General features: G+C 34.0%; 1 protein-coding gene across 1 annotated transcript; it reads right to left on the minus strand.

The window, feature by feature from the left end:
- Nucleotides 1-1852: 1852 nt before the first annotated feature.
- On the minus strand, nucleotides 1853-5786 carry LOC111695691 (protein broad-minded). Its single transcript, XM_023465095.1, has 2 exons — nucleotides 3936-5786; nucleotides 1853-3177 (listed from the first exon to the last, which is right to left on the minus strand). Exons 1-2 carry the CDS (start codon nucleotides 5743-5745, stop codon nucleotides 1871-1873), a joined length of 3117 nt encoding a protein of 1038 aa, XP_023320863.1. The 5' UTR covers nucleotides 5746-5786; the 3' UTR covers nucleotides 1853-1870.
- Nucleotides 5787-17115: the final 11329 nt, after the last annotated feature.

Consider the following 17115-nt stretch of genomic DNA (forward strand, 5'->3'; position numbering starts at 1 on the left):
TAAATTGGGCATTGCTATATTTTCATGGAGGGCCACTTGAAATTACGCTTACAGTCCTGTTAATATCTTAAAAATATCTCCAAATAATATGGTTTATTGATAAGTAAAAATTTATCTTATTTTATATATTTTGAAGTATTTACTAAATATTTATGTATCTGATAGAAGAAAACTAATTTGTTTAATTATGTTCACGTTAATCAGTTAATTAGACCTTTACTTTACTTTTACAGGTTCGTCAAGAGACTGTTCACGATTTTTCTACGTTTTAAGAGATTTTTCCCGTTTTAAATTCAAGAGACTGTTCAGGATTATTCTACATTTAAGAGATTTTTCCCATTTTTTCAAATTCAAGAGACTGTTCCCGATTATTCTATCTTTTTAAGAGATTTTTCCCATTTTTTCAAATTCAAGAGACTGTTCACGATTATTCTACATTTTAAGAGATTGTTCCCATTTTTTCAAATTCAAGAGATTGTTCACGATTATTCTACATTTTAAGAGATTTTTCCCGTTTTTTCAAATTCATGAGACTGGTCACGATTATTCTACATTTTAAGATATTTTCCCATTTTTTCAAATTCAAGAGATTGTTCACGATTATTCTACATTTTAAGAGATTTTTCCCGTTTTTTCAAATTCAAGAGACTGGTCACGATTATTCTACATTTTAAGAGATTTTCCCATTTTTTCAAATTCAAGAGATTGTTCACGATTATTCTACATTTTAAGAGATTTTTCCCATTTTTTCAAATTCAAGAGACTGGTCACGATTATTCTACATTTTAAGAGATTTTTCCCATTTTTTCAAATTCAAGAGACTGTTCACGATTTCTTTTTTAAAATTAAAATTATTAAACATTTAAGATAGTCTTTCAACATTACAGATATTGTCTACAAATAAACTTCCACATTTACAATATTATCCAGTTTTTCTTTTAAAATAGAGAAAAGAACTTTGATGAAACAGATGGGTAAGATAAATTTGTGTATTCTTATTCGAAAACTTTAATCCTAAATACTTTAATATAGATTAACCGGATTACAAAATATACAATTAGTGAGAATTAGTTAAAATAGCATACCTTAACGTTTGATTGTATAAATCCCATGCACGAGCAATAAGTCAGGATAAGATGTGTTGCTATTATGATCACAGATTTTGAAGTTCTGCCAAGAGAGGCAGTTGTATATAATAATATTTGAGTGTAAAACATCTCATATCACCCCATTATGATACCGGTCCTATCCATAAACTCTTTTATTATAATTATTTGAGAAAGGAAAGGTTTTAAATCTTCAAAACTAAAATATCAAATACGAAACATCTTTATTTAATGGGTGAAAATAGGTTCTAAAGTAAAAACTCTCTGACTTTTAACCAGGACCTTTAATTTACCGTGATGAGTTGTAATCCTAATTTAAAAAATGTATTTTTAAGAGTATTTTATAATAGATAAACAATTCCTTTAATCAGTAATTAAAAACTTCAGAATGGTTTCTTGATAAACTCAATTGAGTTTTACTGAGGCACCAAAATAATTCCATTTATAAAGCATCTGTGCAGAGCTGGAACATCTTTTCATTTCAATTATTTTTTTATCCTAAAATTAATTCTAAAATAAAATGAAAAGAAAAGAATGAATGACATTTACGCTTATATCTTTTTTTATTTAATTTAGATTCAAAATGTTTGAAATGATTGTTTAAACTATAAAATACAAAATTCAGAATTGAGGTTGCGCGATTTTAAAGCTTAAAATCTAATATTCCTGAACCTTACGAAAAATTAATATATTATACAGATATGAAGTTCAAGTATGACCCCTCATTTAAATAAAAAAACGGTCAGTTTAAAAATGAAATGATTTTATTGGTCCGAAGTAGCTAAAAATTTAAGTACAGTGTTCCTGTGTTTACTAGCCAGGGTTTCCATGAATGAAAGATAATCTCCAGGTTTAAAGTTAGTTTTCCTATAGGTTAATATATCCTGGAGCTGGTAGGTTCCAATATTCTCTAGTCCGGAGAGAACGTGAGAGAAGTATGATACTATTGTATAGACTAGATAATCAGCTCCTTGTAGGATCCAGACCAGCATACAGGAGACCAGATCCTGAAAGTCAAGGATTGAGAGGAAGTTTTGTTGAATCCATAAATTAGCTATAACAGCTGGAGATATATTAGAACTATCTAATCTAACAAATATCCTGGCAGCTTCTTCTCTGAGAATCCACTCTACGCAGTCTCCTAGCTTCTTGTTCGCATAGGCGTTCCACAGCATAGTTCCAGCCAAGGATGAAACTAGATCACAAGACAAGGTTTCGTCTCCACCTGCCATTAGGAACAAGGTTCCAATAAAACAACTATTCCCAGATAAGGATAAACCATACTGAGCAACCTTGATCAAGGTTTCCTTGTCTGTCTCCAGGTCTAGTGTTCTCCGACCGTACTCATGGATCATGCTCCACAGGCTGAGTTCATTCTCGGAGAGATCTTCAGAGATAGTTTCAAAGTGTTCTATTGCTGAGGATTTAGTGTATCCCTGGAGAAGGAGACTAACTAAACCCGGTTCTAAGGAGCAGGTTGTGTGGACTAGCACGCTTCGGAGTAAAGTTCGAGATTCATCAATCCATCCAATATCATACAAGGACTCTTTCCTAACCCAGTCTATAAGCTGGAGAAGATGTTTAGACGGAACGATTGGGGTTCGACAAGGTTTATCATTTATCTTAGGCTTGAGTTCCAGGATTGGATTCGTTATCTCAGGTAGGTTTTTCTCCGTTGGACCAGCAATACCTTCCAGGACTAGCAGAAGATATTTTAGGAGAAAATATTTCTCATCTAGAATAACATCCTCCTCCGTGAAACAAGTATTTAGCTCTTGCTCCGCCTGCTCTTTTAAACCTAGGATATTCATCTCCACCTTAAGATCAGTTTTAGTTGAACCAATGATTAATAATCTTAGAACACTGGTTAGATAAACATCATTCTCCATTCTTTCATCCTGGAAATCAAATAAAATCCAGCAATCCTTGATCGAGTTTCTGGACAGAATTGCTTGACCGATCCTGGTCAGGATTTGGTTTATATCGTCTTCAAAGTCTCCGAACCCTTGTCTTCCAGGATCCTTGTCTCCGGAAATAAATGTCCAGAGAATTTTCATCTCCTCCTCTAAACCTGGAATATGGAGATTTTCATTCTGATTAAGCAAATCCTGAGAGCAACTGATTACTTGCCAAAGACTCAAATTTTCTAATCCTTATTTCCCATAGAAAAATAAATAAACATAGATAGCTTATGTACGCAAAATCACCAAGAATTGTCCAGTCCGCGAACTCATACTTCTAGGGGTCATAGTGCACTTCAATGATAAGCGGGGTGGTTTGGTGTTTTAATGGATTTCATAACATGAGAAGGACTAAACTAACTTAAATTTCTCTCTACAGAACTCACGTACACCACAAGTACTCAATGACATAAGAACAGCCAATGTTCACAACCGACCTATTTAATCTATGTAATAGGAATATCTTTAAAACATCTCTGTACATTTATATCTTTCAAGATGAAAAATGTCGTCTTATGCGCAATTTATCTTTATCTATGTTATTTCCATTTCAACCTACTTCTGTGGTAAAACTTTGATATTTTGAACTATGAATTATGTTAGATGAAATAGTCAAAATTTAATTATCAAATAATTAAGGCTGCGAAGCTATAAAGGGTTATATAATTATCAAATAATTAAGGCTACGAAGCTATAAAGGGTTATAAAATTATAGTTTAAAGCAAAAAAATCCGTTCTTTTGAATTCATCCCTGGAATTAAAAAAATCAGTTATTTTTGCCCGACACATTTTCCTTATAAAATATTTCTTTCCATTTTCAATAGCAAAATTTGTATAAAAAAAAGTAATTTTTTGTATAAAACTTTACCTGGTGAATTCATGAATTGCAAAAGATTGATGTCTGGTTGTTGAACCAAACCTTCAGGTTGGGATGAGAAGAAACCAACAGATCTGTATAAATCTGACAACGCGTCCTGCTCCCTGGGTTCCAGGCTCCGGATCATGCCTATATTGAAAACTGCCTGACACAATGCTTGAAAGATGGTTAAGGTTCTGACCGGAAGCTGATGTAACAGAGACTGGAGGAGTTCCAGGGTCAAGGAGAACAAGATATCCTCGGAATCCTTCTCAACAGAATCCAACAAGAACTGCAATAGTTTTGGGACACGGTCTAGTTCTAGACTTATCAACGGGACAGAGTTAACAACATTTTTTATAGTTTCTAACTCTAATTGGGAACCACACAGCCGATCTATCATTGACGTAATATCTTCGTGATATAACTTTGGATTGGATTCAAATATTTGCTTCAAACAGTTCGAGACAATGCGTCCTGGATCAGTTGCTAGTCTATCCATAAATAGGAAATTTGACATTGATGATATGAGAGAAGACCCTCTTGATATAAGGTCCCGTCCGTGTATATACGAAATAATCTTGGATATAAACCTAAGGTTGTATGTGAATATCATATACTCTATTGTTTCTCCGGATATGAGTTGAGAGGTTTCGTCTTGTATATTGTTCTCATCCTTTCCTGTCTCCTGCCAGCTCATAAACTCCTTTGTTTCCATTCTCTCTAGAAGGTTCTCCACAATACTTGACAGGTATCGAGTTTGTTTAGAGAGCTTGACAAGAAAACAGGACCTGGACAGAAATGTGTGAAACCACTCTGTTATCCAGGTTATATTAGGGTCAAGAACTGCTAAAATATGAGCCGGAGAGAGAACTATCTCCGATCTACAGGAGATCAGTTCTATCATTTTATCTATCATCTCACTCACGTATTTTTTTGGATATCGTATCCATGATCTTGGAAGTTCTCTGCTCTCCGCACATATCAGAGATAGAACTGCTACAAGGTTGTGATGTAGAGGATAGTTTTCACGTAGCTCGGTTACAGGGAGAAGGTTCAGGTATTTTCTATCATTGTACCAACCTAGAACAGTTTCTATAAGATTAGTATACGACTCTTTAACCCCAAAATGTGATGAGCTGAACAGTATTCTGGAATGAACCCGGAGAGCAAGAATACATATTTTCATATCTGTTGATGCAAGTGCTTTTCTTAATCCAGTTTTTAGTTTACTCCAATGTTCTCCTCCGATCAAATCCGTGACCTGTGTTTGGAGAAGAGTGTTGAGAGCTTGAATCCTGGCTTGATCTCCATCTCCTCCTGAGACCTGTAGTACAACCTGTTTAATCTGCTCCTCCTGCATGAAGACGAAGTTTGACTGGTTCCAGGTTGATCCTAAACTATCTCCTAATCCTGGTTTATTTGAAACTTTCCAATCCATCCTAATATTATCCGCTGCTACTAAGCTCTCTCTATGAACCTCAGAAGAGGTTTTACTTACCAAACTTCTCCACTCGGAGCTCTCCATTATTCTCTTCAATGCTTGCGGAGCTATGGTTTGCATGGATATCGGAGTCAGTTCTCCAGTCTGTACAACCTTCATCACTTCCATTCTGACCATGTCTCCCATCTCTCTCTTCAGGCGGGTTCTCATCACCTCCATAAACTTACAATGACCCCAACCTCCATCCGTTTCTTTAAAGGATTGAAGAAGTTCCTCCTGGTTCGGTTGAACAAGACGACCTCGTATGAGAGGCTCCAGGTAGGCTAGAACCTCCTGGATATCCTCAGCATCTATCTTATCTCTATGTTTCCCGTCCATATAGATGAGGTTAGATACTGGAATAAAGGTAAATATTCTACAGCTTTCTATCCGTCTACTGGAGTAAAGTGTTGAACTAGCTCAAGCTTTCTTGTTCTCAGGTAGAAACCTAATCAATACCAACCAATACTCATGGATGGATAGAAACAAGAGGATTAAAAACTTATTTGGCAAAAGAATAAAAATCTGGATCAAGATTTGTAAAACACTACGAAAATTTTATAAAAATGTCAAAACTTAAAATTTATGCAAAAATCTTCTTATCTAAATACAGGTTTACTTAATGTTATTTTTTTAGTGTTTAACAAGATATTTTCTAATGTATCCTAAACCTAATCCTTCCATCCCGTAGATACATAGCTTTATCTTAGTTGTGAATAATCGGTTATGAATATAAAAGACGACATTTAAACCAATCATTTGTTTGCTAAGACAGGACCCTAAAACTCTCCGCCAACAAGAAATCAGATGAAAAAACGACACACAGAATTTAAGAACAATTCTAAATATTTTATCAAATTCTAAACTAATTTCTAAATCTTACTTTGGATTGGTTGGCTGGTTTCCTCACCAAAGATGTAAGGAAGACGACACTTGTAAGGAAGACGACATTTTGTCTTTACGCCAAATCGTCCACCATGGCTTAAAAAAACACACACGAAATTTCAATCATGTTTCTTCGACTTTGATAGAAATAAAATTCTCTAAAATCCTTTTTAAAAAATTTTTTTTTAACGCCCCAGTAAATTTTAAGGTAAAAATCTAAATCCAGAATTGAAACTTGTTTGCTATTGCCAAATAATTGAATGAAAATTTTATGTGAATTAATCCCACCAATTTGTAACTGTTGTAACTGTTCTTCAAGATGTTTCCTGAATTTTGAAAGATTAAAAATTAAAAAACCATTAGCAACATTTTAAAAGACGATCTCGAAGTCGTCACTCTTTTCCAAAGATTTTTGGGATACCCTTAAGATTACATAAAATAGGAGAAGATGAAAATTTTTTCCATTATTATTTATGCTTAGAAGTACCCATTTTGTGTAGAACCTTTATCTTTTTCACAACCCAAAAAGCTTTTTTTTATTTTTTTAACATTACAAATAAATCTATCATTTTTATTTCTAAAAGTTGTTAGTTCATCGTCGAAAATTACAAACTATCCAACACCAGTTTATATTAAATAAAATGTAAACAATAAATATGTAATTCTCCTTTATGTATGTAATTTCGGTTACATTTAACGAACTGAATCTGGAACAAATTCTAAATATCTCAATCACTTTTGAAGTACAAAAATGACACTGAACATTTTGTAAATCTCATAATTATGGAAAAATGTTTTAAGTTTGTTTCCAGTGTTACCAGATTTACAAAGGAATATCTCAAAAGTCAAAGATTATCTTGGGTCAATCACGTTCTGTATATTCAGTTCAAGCTGAAATTTAATGATCTTAATGCGAATTTATCTAAATAGTCTTTTTAAAATAAAATTTTTTATTTAATGAAATATATTTCGGAGGTAACGTTCTATCCATTTGTTTTGACTCAAGGTATACATAAATACACAAATAATAATAATACTATAGTAAACAGCAATCTAAAATCATCTTTTCCCACAACCATATCCACCCCCACATGAACCTCCACCTCCTCCTGGAACCACCCCGACTAGTTCATACCCCCCTGGACCACCCCCAGGCCCCCCACCAGAGATGGGTTGGCAGCTGTTTCGCGGAATCTTGTGCCCAACCTGCCGCGGTACTTTCTGAGGATACGGCGAGCACTTCTGAATCTCCACATTGTCACAAACATGCTTCGGCACACTTCGGGACTCCTGATTCACAATATCCTTGCACACCTGCTTCGGCACATCACGGCATTCGTGCTTGGGAATCTAAAAAATTACAAAAAATAGAAAGTGTTTATAGAGGCGTATACAGGATTACATCTCGGGGGGGGGGGGCATACTTTTGTTTTATTATGTTCTTTAGTTTAAAGAAATAAAACATAGATTGAAATTGGGGTACTAAGATGGGGCACTACCCCTCCCCCTCTGCATACACCGTTGAAAATAAAGGTTGGGATCAGGCGCGTACGAGGGGGGGGCCGCCCCCCTTCCTACGCGTGCCCCCCCTAAGAGGCTTACGGGGGGCACCCATAGGAGGGGGTCTTTTAATATTACATCTGCTTCCATTTAACCCTTCCTCAGGCTAGACAATATACATTCTACATTGGAACCCATTTCAAAACCTACAACCATGCTACAAGGACGGGAGCTTGAGGTTTTTGAGGCCTATTTGCTGATCGACGACCTAATGTTAGTAAGCTTTATTCTTCCTTACTTCTTAAATAAAATGCACAGTACAACCTATACACTTTACCTAAAACAGAAAACTACTTATTTTAAGAATAGAACTTAAGTTTATCCTTCTCTTCTTTTAAAAGGTTAAAAAAATATTTTAGGACCTGCGTGAGAAGAGAGAAAATATTGATCTTCACTGGGACGAGTACTGGAAAGAATGTAATCGTTTGGCAGAATGTCTTAATGTTCAACTTCTACCACCGCGACGGGTGGGAAAACAACAACACAGAGACAACATACCCGGAGATGCACAGGATTTTTATAGAATTTCTGTAGGTGTGGCGGCCCTGGATGCAATCATTCATTTTTTTGAAGTGAGATTTGGTGCTGATCAGCAGAAATTAATCAAGCTGTTTGTTCTTCACCCTACAAAGATGGCACTTATGCCCTTGTCTCAGATAAAGGAGGACATCAGCTCAACTCTTGACCACTATCAAGTAAGCCAAATGAAAATATTAATTAAAATGATGAAAAGAAATTAAGATATTAGAATGGAGTACATCTGCTTTGTAAATGTCTACACTAGTATTACATTTTTTAGTTCCTATCTTAAAATTGACATGTTGCATGAGAAAAATCTTATTATCTGATGTCAATGCTAACTATTTTTTACTGTAACATATTTTTAGGAGTTTGTGGACAAGGAAGTTTTCCTTGAGGAGTTAAAGATATTCAAGATTCGCCTAACCAACAGAGTAGAGAAGGAGTGTTATTGTCAATGACAAATGTATTTCAAGTTTAGAACTAACGACGTACTTGAAGGCAAAATTATTTGAAAATTTGCTAAATTTAGTTTCAAACTAAAATCAAAAAGAATTTATTTGTAAGACAAAGTTAATAACACTTGCTATAGAATCCGATTGAGAACCTTTCATCACTATACCAGATTCTTCATAACTTCGTACAGAAGATGGTTCAGATCCTGATGACCCACCCCGTCACTAGCTGCGAGGCAGAGAGATCGTTTAGCACTCTCCGCAGGCTAATGACCTGGTTGAGGATGACTATGGGGGCTACAAGGCTTTGCAACCTTGCCCGTTTAAATATTCATTCAGATATACTAGATAGTATTTCAAACGAAAAACTATTGAAAAGATTTGTAGAAAAAAATTAAAAAGGAGTTCTGATAAGTCCACTTAAGAATATTACATAAATAATTTATTAACACTTAAAAGTGTGTATATAATCAATTTGTTTACCAGAACATTTTTAAAAAAGGTATCAATATTTTTTCAAAAAAGGGGTTTTTAAGGGGGGGGGCACAATGTTGCCAAGGGGGAGGACCAACAAATTTTTGGCGCGCTCACGCGCGCAAATTGTGCCCCCCCCCCTAGACAAATGCCCTCGTACGCGCCTGGTTGGGATGAAATTTTACATATTTGAAAAAAAGGGGTTTATTGATTATACACCAAAAAAAAGTCAAATACTGTTCTTATCCAAAATATTGAAGATACAGATACCCACAACAGATGAGAATTCCCACCAGCTTCACACTTATTTTTAAAACCATTAAATTTCCCTTTAAAGACGTACTTTCTGAGGATACGGCGAGCACTTCTGAATCTCCACGGATATAAACCTAAGGTTGTATNTACAGATACCCACAACAGATGAGAATTCCCACCAGCTTCACACTTATTTTTAAAACCATTAAATTTCCCTTTAAAGACTTTTTCAGCGTTTTACCCTACAAATAGTTATGCTAAAAGACTTTCAGGTCCTCAATATATTCCCATCTTTTGTGGGTAACCCTGCACATAATATAACTAATAGCATGTTTCGCAAACGAAAAATGATCTAAATGTCGTCTTCCAAGTTTGAATACCTGTTTAGGTTTACTCTCACATGAAGGTTTAGGTATCTTCTGACAGTGCTGGCGAGGAATCTTTTTAGGAATTTTCTCACATTTCTCCGCCGGAACCTTAGTACATCCATATCGGCCTCCTCCTCCGCCATATCCTCCTCCTCCTCCGCCATATCCCCCTCCTCCTCCGCCATATCCTCCTCCACCATATCCGCCACCCCCTCCTCCTCCATATCCGCCCCCTCCATATCCATCTCCGCCTCCCCCGTATCCGCCGCCACCGTATCCACTTCCACCACCATTATACCCTCCTCCGCCTCCATATCCATCCCTTTTCCGTCTAACTAAATTCTTATCTGCCCTATCATATCCGCCCTCTTCCTCTGTACCCGCACTGTATCCCCCAATAGCTCCGCCCCCATGGCCCACTTGGCCACCATATCCACCGCAAACACTAGAATTATTATTATTAAAAATTTTCTAATCCAAACAGAATTTTTTTTACATATTTTTAAACTTTTAAAATTGAATTAAATGTTAATTTTGTTTTGGAAAACATAAAAAAAATTACCTTTTGTAGACAGTGTAACATTTATCCTTGTAAACTGTATCATACACGTAGTGGCAGGAGTTCTCCGTCTCGGAGGAGCAGGTGTTCTCGTAAACAGTCTCATACTTGTTCTCACACACCCTCTCCATCTCCGTGTTGCACTGCTGGGAGACAACAGGCTCGTTCACCGTCTCGTAGATCGTTCGACACTTTCTAGTTACTCCAGGGTGACACTGAAATGAAGGTAACCAGACGTACAAAGAGTCATAATAAACATGCAAAATTTTAATAACGTTTTATTTAGTTTTAAGAAAATAATGTTTAAAACTATAATCATAATTTAGGATTTTCAATTAAAATGGAATATTTTTAGGAGGCCATGATTTAAAACCACAACTTTAATGAAATTGAGCAACGTCGCTGAACTTCTTACTGCCGGTTCAAAATTCAAGTTTCCGGAAGGATTTGAATCGGTGGTTTAAATTTTAACCGGTGGTAGGTAATTCAACGATCCCGCAAATTCATTAAATTCGGTCTCAGGTAATGGAAGAAAAATATTTTTTGAAGCATTGCTTTATGTTCAGCAATTCATTGAGAAAATGTTTTAAGAAAATAGTTTAAATGAAGACGATATTTGTAAAGAACTTAGAACTTACCTTTTTAACAAGAATAGTATCGTAGACTGTAGAGTAAACTGTATCATAATAAGTTGAGCAGATCAGAGTTCCTGGTCCAACACCTCCTGCGGTTGATCCGGTGTCTCCGCCAAACAGTAACGGAGTCCCTGCTACTATCCCTACCAGGAGCAGGCTGAGCAAACTTGTTAAAACCATCTTAACTCTCTTAACAGACTTAAGGTCCAGAGTTTACAGCCAGGAGAACTGAAATTATTAAAAGGATAAACCCGAATTTTCAATTAAACCTTTTTTTAAAGATGGTGACCCTTTAACCTTTCTTGTTTTTGTTTTCTATAGCTTAAAAAATGCTTAATTCTCACAATTTCCTGTATTGTTTCTGCAACAGAATATATTAATAGAAAGAAAAAGATGGCTCTTAATTCATTCTTGATCATAATTCCTTTAGAGGTGTCTTTGTGAATCAGACATGCCACTTTATAAGTCACGTGTAAACTCCCTTTAAACAGGAAATAAAGTGTAGACACAATGATGGAACTCTATAAGAAACGTGTACAGTCCCTTTAAACAGGAAATAAAGGGTACACACAATTATGGAACTCTATAAGAAACGTGTACACTCCCTTTAAACAGGAAATAAAGGGAACACACAATGATGGAACTCTATAAGAAACGTGTACACTCCCTTTAAACAGGAAATAAAGGGTAGACACTGCACAATGATGGAACTCTATAAGTCACGTGTACAGTCCCTTTAAGCAGGGAATAAAGGGGAGACACAATGATGAAACTATCAAATACAATTTTAAAAAAGTTTAAACGAATCAACTTTTACCACTGAATAAATGACTTTTAAAGGTCTTCTTAAAGGGACTGTAAAGGAAAAATGAAGGGTTTAGGCCCTGAAAGCTAATCACTTCAGCCTTGATCGAGAATTTGATATAAAACTGTGTCAAATTTATACGAAAATTCATATATATACAATTTTGTAAAGAAATGTTAGGTTTGAACAGATCATACTCAGCAAATACGCAACCAATCTGATAACGAAGATATCTCAGAGAAACCTAATTGTAACTTAGATTTTCTCCAATTAATATTTTATAATTTTCATTTTTATTTATAATAGGTATAATTGATAATATTATTTATAAGTCTGTATTATGTTATCATAAGAAAAAGTTTAAAAAAACACGTCTTAATTTATAGTAAAGGTAATATTTTCAAAATTGATAAAGTTTTCAAAATTGTATATGGATTTTATCATCATTTTAATTTAGATAATATATTAAAGTGTACTGTAGAATAGGAAGACGACATCAATGCAATACTGAAGTTGAGGTTGTTAAAAAGCAAATAGCTTTACTATTAAGCTTTTAAATCACTTATTCCTATTCCAGAGTTTTCTGGTTACCACTGTAGAAGAATTAAAGTTACTGTGTTAATTATAAACAATTAAAAAATGGTTTTATGCTTTTATGTTGATGTAAGTTTTTAGATTATTTAAAGGAACCCAATTTAACGTATTCGTATTGTACGTATAAATAATAAATATGTTTTCTTTTTGCATAATAAAATTTAAAATTCTTAATTTTTAACTTATACAGTGAAACCCTGAATAACGAATACATCGGAAGAATTAAATGTCGTCTAGACAATTTTTCAATGAGTTTTATACCATATTACGTAAATTTCAGTATTTGCGAAAATAAATGAATAGCCATGAATATGCGGTAACAGTTTAAAGAGTTCCATATAATCATTTAATTAAAAAACTAAATATCTGCAACATTCCATTATCAGAAAGTGAAGAATGCGACATTTGATGAATTCTTTCGATGTATTCTTTAATAAGGGTTTCACTGTAAGATGTCAGAAACTTTATAAATGGTTTGTTTAAAAATCTTACCAACTTCAAATATAAAATATAAAAAATGGGTTTCCGAATTTAAATCATTGTAACTAGGTTTATAACACTCTAGAGACGGAGGAGAGAATAAACTAAACCTAACCAAAGAAATATCCAGGTTTTATACAACATCTAGTGATGACTTGTTTATCTCCGGGGTTGTTTCTCATCTACTCCTGAGTCACGACCCCCCTAGTTTAACATATTCAGGATTGACTTCCTTCCGTAGTTTTTGGATGATTTGGTTTAAACCCAGTCAAGAGCAATTAGACAGTTTATAGATTCATCAACCCCTGCACACTAGACAAAATTAGACAGTTTATAGATTCATCAACCCCTGCACACTAGACAAAATTAGACAGTTTATAGATTCATCAACCCCTGCACACTAGACAAAATTAGACAGAAGAATTGTATGCAACATCACTGGTACAACTATGTGACCTCGTAGCTCCTCCAGCTATGTTTTTACGCACAAGTAAGAGAACATCAAATTTAATCGGTTACACACCAGTAATTCAAAACATTTTTTGTTTTTCTTTAATAGCTCTCCGCGATGAGAGGGATTATGATTAAAAACATTTTTAATATTTGGTGCAATTTACTTTAGTTTGACGTGCAATTTACTTTAGTTTGACGTGCAATTTAATTTAGTTTGACGTGTAATTTAATTTAGTTTGACGTGCAATTTAGTTAAGTTTGACGTGCAATTTACTTTAGTTTGACGTGCAACCGTCCAAAAACATTAAATAAGCGTATTATTAGAATTAAATGCTGCTTAAAAGAAACTGAACACTTGAATTAAACTATCTTTTTTAATCCCTATATCTTTTCAACCAAATAGTGTAACCTTTTAATATTTCAATTTTATTTAAATTTATAGTTTGAAATATCTAAGGTCTACGACATCAGACTGGAGAGGCTAGAACATTAGAGTTTGAGACGAGTAATGAATGTCTTTGTCTTTGGTTTTGATAACGGTTGTTAAACAATTTTACTTTTAAAAGTGAACTTTTATAATTTTGTAAAATTAATTCACTGAATTCACGTAAATTAAACAAAATTTTAATGCAAACGTTTAATCCACAAGTTTATTGGGACTCCCTGATATTTTCAGAGTTTTCAACCAGACAGATAAAGGAATTGAGTCTTTGTAATAAACTATGATTTTCTAATCTCTATATCTTTGTAATCAAATGCCGTAGACCTTAGATATTTCAAACTATGAATTCTCTTAGATGAAAAAATCCAAGTTTGAAATATCAAAGGTTTACACCATCAGGTGGAAAAAATATAGGTATTAGCAAATCAGAGTTTGTTACAAAGACTCAAATCCTTTCTTTAAAAATGTATCATCTACTCTTAGAAAAATTTTATGAATGGATTCAATGATAAACCCAAGCGCGTGGGTAATCCTGACCAAAACCATTTCATTCCTGTTCAGAGCTGGGATCTTTTAGATTCCACCAATCAGTTTATCTCCTCGCGAGGATTGAATTAGATCTTCTTCATTTTAAAGCTCCCAGAAAACAAAATTTGCGATCTTCCGAGTGTCAAGATCAGACATTTCGATCGTTTGAATGAATCATGTAAAAACGTAGTAAATTCTCACAATTCACTTTTACTTCTGATTAACAAAAAATAAACTAATTGTTACGTAAATTAAAAACTTATCGTTATTTATATTTTTTGAAGACAAGGAATTATCGTTTTTAAAAATCTAATTTAAGCATTTCACATTTATTTCTTTTTTTCTATTTTACATTGGAAAATGCAAGGAATTGATACAGTTTTCTCTTTAAAGTAGTTTTCAGAAGCAAAATGGACACATTAAAAAAATAGAAAAAATTTTGATTTTAAAAAAAGTCGTTTTTGAAAGAAAGTTTTGCCGTTAAGAGTTATAATATATTTCTCTTAAAATACAGATAGACGACTATATGTACTAGTGTATAATTTCAATCTAAAAGTTAAATAAAATTTATTATATGTTACAATTACACAATTACATGAATGTCTAAAAAATGTTTTCTTTAGAAAAATAAGTTTTAAAAAATTAATAGAATTTTTTACACTTTGATAACTTTATATCATTGATTTCTTCATTTTCGGACTCAGGGTTTTTTCTTAACTAATACAACTGATTTGGCAAGATTATAATATAGCATTCTTTTCTAAATTTTATTGCATGGTTTTTATTTAATACGTCTCCTGATGGGGTTAAATATGTACGGTAAAATTGGGATTATAGACAGAGTTAGTGATTATGATAAGGTTTATAAAGTGCATAAAATCAATTAAATAAAATCAATGTCTTAAAATTATTCTTAACGTTAAGTGTCTTTTATACTTTGTGTACAGTGTACAGTGGGACTCATAAAATTGTGGCATAAGAAGACAGTATTTAGGCAACCTCATGTGCATTTTATTTAGTTATAAAGAAAATAGTTTAAAAATCAACTTATAAAGTGAACTGGAACTGTGTAAATTCAAATGCTGTGATTCATGACCAGTCGTCTTCCTATTCCACAGTTTATAAGCCACGCTGTATCTTGTTCCCTTTTCTTCTAAACTTCTTCTTTAAAAACTTCAATTTCCTCCTCCTCGTGTTTTCCGGAAGGTTCACCAGCGTCGCCTAGCGGAGGAACTCCAATACTGCAGTTACGGGAAAGTTTCAAGTCATCGTTTCTCTCCAGAAAATGTGAAAGACGGGACATTAGATCACCCTGTAGAAAATAAAAATAAATAACAAAAATTATTCATTTTAGTTTATTTTACACGTTATATAATAATAATAATAATCATTAATCCGTGCCCCGTGGACCAACTTGCATCAAATTTTAATTTGGGAAACTTGCAGTAGATCCACAGGAATGTGCTTTATAAGCTGGTTAACAAGTTCGAGTGGGAAAACTCCAGACAAAACTGGGTTTCCATGCTAATATATTTTACAGTTATTACATCATATAGGATTTCTCCTTTCAAGTTTCACGCAAAGAGACGAGTGCAAAACAAAAATAAGTTTATATGCTTTAAAATCAATTTCTCATGAGATATCTGTCCTCAGAGTTCTCATGAGTGATAATTTCTGGCCGTAAAATTACAAAAGTACAAATTACATAAAGGAATTGAGTCTTGGCCACAAACTCAAATTTTATAGTCTCTATATCTTGTAAACCTGATGGTGTAAACACTCTAAAACTTATTATTTTATCTAACAGAATTCATAATTTGAAATATTTAAGGTCTACGACATTGAGTTTAAAAGATATAGAGATTTGGAAGCCAGAGTTTGGGGCAACGACTCAATTCCTTTTTATTTCTCGGGAGAATGTGCTTGTTTGTCACTTTATCTAAAAATAAAAAGTAACAAATATTTGTTATTTTCTCCTGAAAACATTTTTTTTGGTGCGATCGTCACGGTAAATAAACCAAACAATACATTCAGTGTTTAGTATTTTGTATTTATACTCTATAGGCTTTTGCACCCATCTTCAATTTCAAATTCTTCAAGCATCAAATTTTTGTAATTCTGAGCATCCATAAACCTTCCCTGGGGTCCTGTGAGGTCCCAAAAAAATTAGGCCCGATCGGTTCAGCCGTTTTGCCCTTCGGTTGCAAACAAACAAACAGACAGACAAGCAACGTATTGATATATAGGGTGGCCCCCAAAAAAGGGATTAGGACTTTTCAGCCTTCTTTTTATTCGTTTAAAAAGACTCGAAACTGTGCCTGAGTATATAGTTTTTAATTTTAGAAGGGGTCATTATATCAATCCTCTCTACTATACAAGCTCGTCATAATGTCTGCTACTCTATTCCTTGTCTAGATGACGCACTTCCGGCTTACATTCTCAACTTTCTGGCAAGGAACAGCTGATTCCATTAATTTTTTTTAATTTGCCAAGCAAAGAGAAGCTACGCTGAATCTTCCAAAATCCTCAATGAAACCGTGAGCTGCCGCCCAAGTATTACTAGCTGGCTATTGTTACTGTAGAGCTCGTAGATTGAAAGAATTCATATTTTTTTGCGTAATGTCCTCTAAAACTAAAAAAATGGAGCAAAAAATTAATTATTTTTTTGTCATCCGATCCTTTCGTTTGGTGTAAACC

Source organism: Eurytemora carolleeae, unplaced genomic scaffold (genome assembly GCF_000591075.1).
Source record: "Eurytemora carolleeae unplaced genomic scaffold, Eaff_2.0 scaffold82, whole genome shotgun sequence".
NCBI lineage: Eukaryota > Metazoa > Arthropoda > Copepoda > Calanoida > Temoridae > Eurytemora > Eurytemora carolleeae.